The sequence below is a fragment of the Chenopodium album genome, chromosome 19 (genome assembly GCF_948465745.1).
Source record: "Chenopodium album chromosome 19, dcCheAlbu1.1, whole genome shotgun sequence".
Classification (NCBI taxonomy): Eukaryota; Viridiplantae; Streptophyta; class Magnoliopsida; order Caryophyllales; family Amaranthaceae; genus Chenopodium; species Chenopodium album.
Genome location: NC_137852.1, coordinates 7,939,981 through 7,945,341, shown reverse-complemented (window position 1 = coordinate 7,945,341; position 5,361 = coordinate 7,939,981). Strand labels below are relative to the sequence as shown.

Sequence of the window (5,361 nt, the reverse complement as noted above, 5' to 3'; positions counted from 1 at the left end):
AGTTTTCCCACCTCGTCTGAGCTCAGGTGACGGAAAACGCATGGGTGGTATGGGGAAGTAATCGGTCGTTGGACAATCACCCTAAAACCAAACAATAATTATACCTAAACCAACCTAAGACAAGTCTAGGGTAAGTAGAGGATCGTATCCACAGGGAATGGGTAAGTACACCGAGAGTATGAAACGGTTGCAATCTAGTTCGGTCACAAATTGGGGGTTTTGATTAGGTAACTACTATGGAGACAAACACTAGGGGGAAATGGGAATCGACGCCAACCAAGCCAATGGATCAAAACACTAGGCAAGTAAGAACACAATTTGGGTGATAGAGAGGGCACTCAATGTTGCCTTCTTTCGAAGCCACAACACTAAGCATTCCTAAGCCAAACTCAACTAACAAGATAGGCCAACCAAGTCTTAACGATGAGAAGTAGACTACTAACTCGGGTTTGTCTTTCGATCGGTCCAAGAAAGCATTAAAGCACAAGCAATTGAGATTTCTCACCTAATTGTTGCAACTAAGACTACTACATCGTTCAAACAAGGAACCATAATCAAGAGGAATTTAGCATAACCATATAAGAAAAGGCTCACAACTAGACTTCATCTCTCAATGCAAGCATAGAAGTGAATACATGAGCAATAAGTGGCCATCCAATTACACATGCAATTAACCAATTCTTTAACAATCAATCATCAACCCAAAATGAACATGCAAGCACAAACATCAATCAACCCATGGCTTGGTTGGGTCTTCACCCAACCCCTAGCTAATTAACTACTCACTAAACATGGTGAGAGACATCAAAACAACAAGTTCCAATTCAAACATTAAGTTAACAAGTTGAGAGGAGTAGTAGGAATAAGGTAGATTGGACATGCAACAACAATTAAGCAAGATCAAGAGGGAAATTAACAATTCAAAGTAAATAAAAACTGAAATTAAAGAGTAAGAGATAGAGGAAAGAGATTACTTAAAATGCTTCAAAGTTGAGAAATTGTTGAATTCAAGAGAACAATCTTCAATTAATCTATTACAATGATTGAGTTTGAGAAGATCTAAGCTAATTAATGAGGGTTGAGAGAAACTAAGGACCTAAGAAAACTAAAAGGGGAAGAAGATGATCTTCTCCAAGGAAGAAGATGCAGAAAACTGAAGCCAAGGGTCGTATTTATACACCCCGAAATAACATTGTAAAATCCGCCCAAAAATTCGGGTCTGCATGTAGGAGCGCCCGCTCCTACATAGAGGAGCGCCCGCTCCTCAGGCTGGAGCGCCCTCTCCTGTCTCTTGCGCGCCCTCTCCTCCTGCAGCGATTTGAGGCAGTTTGTGGAAGATCAAGGAGGAGCGCCCGCTCCTACTATGGTGCACGCCCTCTCCTAGCTGGGAATAAAGAGAGGCAGATTGTGGCGATTGGGGTAGGAGCGCCCTCTCCTAAGGGGTTGCATGCCCTCTCCTCTTGTGCTTTGCTTCCAATATAGTTCTTCATGTTCATGCTATATGACCAATTTCTCCTTGCATCTACAAACACGAACACACACATAAAAAGAAACGGGGAAGCCAAAAGATGCAAATTAGCACAAGAGGAGTTAGAAAAAGGGATTAGAGTAGGGGAAAGAATACAAAATTGTGTTTAGAAAGCCATGATAAGTGGACAAATAAAACACTTATCAATGGGGACCCACCATAACGGCTACTTTTTGAATTTATCCCCAATTTCTCTCGATTTCTCTTCTATTTAAACCTAGGTCTTCATTTCCACACCAAATTCTTCAAATTTGGGGTATTTTTTTTGCGATTTTCTTCACAAATCAATATTTTTGGACAACCTTAATAATCCTAAACCATCAAATTGTGAAGCAATCAGTTGAACTCTTCGACATCAAACATCAATCAGGTAAGCAATTTGTGTTAATTATGTTGTAATTTTTTGCAAATCTTTGTGCGATTTTGATGCATTTGCTTAGAGTAATTGAAATAAAACGCTTTGTTATATCAATTCAACCCCAATTTGATTTAAAAAACTAGGGTTCATACAACATTAAATTAATTTGGGGTTTTTTGATTTCTTAATTGGTTACTGATGAAATTAGGGTTAGATAATGGTGATTGGTGTTGAAATCTAATTAATTTCCCTCCACCTTATGAAGATGACAAGCAAAGCTGATGTGTAGCAATTTTGTGGTTCCAGCGCGATTTCAACCACCCAAACTAGTTTAGGGTTTCAGTTTTTACAGAGAGAAAGAGAAAAATCAAAGGAGAGAGGGTGTTACAGTGAGAAACAACAAAAATCAAAGGAGATAGAGACGAAATTGATGAGGAGGTGAGAAATTCGGTGAGAAATTGATTATGGAAGGTGAGAAAAGGAGGAGAGAGAGAGGGAAATCGTGTTTAAATGATATAAATTGGAGGGAAGTGACAGTTAGTGGGCCCCACTGGCAGTTTCCGTCACCGGAGTCAGGGTGGAGGTGGGAAAACTGATGTTTAAATTTTTTATGAGGTGGTAAAGTAAATCTTTTTTTTTTTTGGAGGTGGTAAATTCGACAAAGTCGTTATTGGAAGGTGGTAAAAATCAAAATTTCCTAAAAAGAAATACAAGAGTGAATAATATTTCTGAATGACTGAATAGAATGAGTAAAGCTCTACATGCTCAAATAAATTTCATTATTCATGCTATCTGAAGGACTAAATCTAACATAACATGGTGTTTAATTAAGATTTGTACAAGACGTGGACAAAGTAAATCTCCACGAAAAAGACGAATGTATATTAATGTAATATTCTAGCTAGGACAAAAGATTGCAAGATCGATTATAATAAGCTATAAAGCAACCAATTTTCACAAACAAGCTAATAATTAATTAAGATAGTACATAAATGAAATGATGCTTAGTGAAAAATAATTAATAAGAGTATTACATTATTGATCAAACATGGCTAGAGTTGACTGCAAAGAACGTGATGACATACGTTTGTTGAGATTATCATATGTGGTTGCTCAAATTTGAAATGAAGCTTAGTGATAGAGGTATGGTTTACAAGAATACTACATTGTTGATGGGTCTGGAAAAATAAACGTGACTGGAGTTGATTACGAAGACCATTAAACAGGGTTGCTCAAATTTGATTCATTTGTAGTGTTTGCTAACCTTGGATAACATCTCTTGCAAAACTTAAGAATTGATTGCCTCTTTTGCCAACTAATCTTCTTCCATATGAATCGCACAAGATGCATCATGAGAATCGCAACAATCAACGCTTGCCAGACTTTGAGAGAACACGTTAATGCAATATAAACTCCGACGCCATCATATGTTAAATTGAACACTGATAACATGTAAGTCCATGCTGTTGCCGAGACAGCAATCCACAAGGTAATCCTCAAAATAAACAAGAAAAATCGCTTGCATGGAAGGCCGCTTATAAGGAGAAGGATGACACTTAGTGATGATAATAGTCCTATTGTGTTACTAACTAGTACATAATTATAATCAAAAAAACCACGACCATATGACCAAACAGATAAACCTGCACGATGACTATTATCATTTCCTGTTTCTTGTACTTCTTTTTTATTATACTTTATTGTTTCCTGCCATACGCCTCCTGGGGGATTAATTCCAACTTGGAAGGCCATGGTTGCTATTAAAGATGCCACCACCATTAGCGATGTGCGCTGGTTCTCCAACCAAGCGCGGTCTTTTTTCGGTTTTAGTGCTTCCTTTGCGGGTAATGCCTTGGCATCTTTCAGATATTGCAAAAACTTAGCATCACCTACCAGATCTGCCCTTTGCTTATGAATGTCCACAGCTGTTAATCCTTTCTTGTTTATAGCATTTATTTCAATCTTTTGAAGTAGTGTAGTTAAAAATTGTACCATCTGCATAACAATGAGTTTATGTATAAAATTGTAAGCTTTGTAATAATATGATATCTTCCATTGTACTTCTTTCATTTTTTTTTTAATACTTGTAAGTTTGTTGCCGTACTTCCATGAAATGAAAATGTCACAACCAACACACTATAATTGGAGCAAATATTTTTGTTACCCTTATTTAAAGCTTATGTATGTCCCAACTAATTTTACTCCTAACAATATAAAATCATATGAGCTCGCCCCCCGCCCCGCCCACCCCTTTTAATACTGTAAAAAGTGTGAGTTGTAAGTATTTAAAAATGGAAAAAGTATTTCGTACATTGTTCCCAATCTTTCTAAAAAATATTCAAATTAATAATGGCTTATGGTTTAGCTTGTACATATATACGTGTAGATCTTATATTGAATTGGCTAATTTTTTTTTTTTTTTTTAAGGTGGGTCAGTCCCAAGTTAGCTCAAGGTTAAAAATTTGGCAAGATGTAACATTTTACAACGTTTTACTTTTTATCACGTAGTTTCTCACAAAATCTGGGTTTATTAGATAGTTTCTGACAAAAAGTCTTTTTTATAAATTAAGTGACTAAAAATATCAAAAAATAATTTCCATTCTTATCTTACCTCGGGGTGTTTAGCGGCCACAGCTAGGTGCAAGACAGTATTGCCACGGGAATCCTCGAAGTTAAGCAATTCATCATCTGTAGCTTTTACCAAAATCTTCAAAGCCTCAAGTTGATTATGTTTCACACACAAATGCAAAACAGTTTGACCACCCTTAGTAAGCTCCCAAGCAGCTTGTGGCTCGACTCGAAGAAGAGCATGAAGCACATCAGTATTGCCATTTATGGCAGCCACATGAACTGGCGTCATTCCATCTTGATCATATGTGAAGCAAACGCTCGATTTCACCCCAAGCAAGGCTTCAACGATTTGCAAGTGCCCTTTAGCAGAGGCAATGTGTAGTGGTGATGATCTTTTTATTTGATCAACCAACTCTACTAGTTCTGGCTTATGTTTTATTATCTCCTTAGTAAAGTTTGAGTACCCAAAATTAGCCGCAACATGTAACGGTGACTGCGTAAAGCTTCCCGATTTTCCGATAACGCATCGTTTGAGGATAAGTGGATCTTCACCGAGCAAGTTGAGCAACGAAGGTACGTCACCCTTGAGTGCAGCATCATATAGCCTTGTTAAAGCAAGTGTCTGGCTTTTTTCTATTTGCGCTTCCATTCTTTTTTTTATTTATTTTTTTTAATAGTATGTTTTGTGTGGTTTATGGGAAGAAATTCATGTACTACAAGTTTGCTTGCATTTGTTTTTATACTAGCGCATAAAAACATTTTTCTTGGAAGCTCACTCCCAAACAACCTTTTTCTTAGCAAGGGTTGACAAGTCAAAAGTGGCATGTAACTAGTTCTTCGTATTTAATACGTATTGTAACATTCTCTACTTTGATACTTATAATTATTAATTTATTAGGCCTTA

General features: G+C 37.0%; 1 protein-coding gene across 1 annotated transcript; it reads right to left on the bottom strand.

Moving 5' to 3' along the window:
• Positions 1 to 2,875: 2,875 nt before the first annotated feature.
• Positions 2,876 to 5,157, bottom strand: LOC145595787 (uncharacterized). The gene is made up of 2 exons (XM_081652209.1): positions 4,498 to 5,157; positions 2,876 to 3,881 (listed from the first exon to the last, which is right to left on the bottom strand). The coding sequence occupies exons 1-2, from the start codon at positions 5,104 to 5,106 to the stop codon at positions 3,105 to 3,107; spliced, it is 1,386 nt and encodes a 461-aa protein (XP_081508335.1). The 5' UTR covers positions 5,107 to 5,157; the 3' UTR covers positions 2,876 to 3,104.
• Between the last annotated feature and the right edge of the window lie 204 nt (positions 5,158 to 5,361).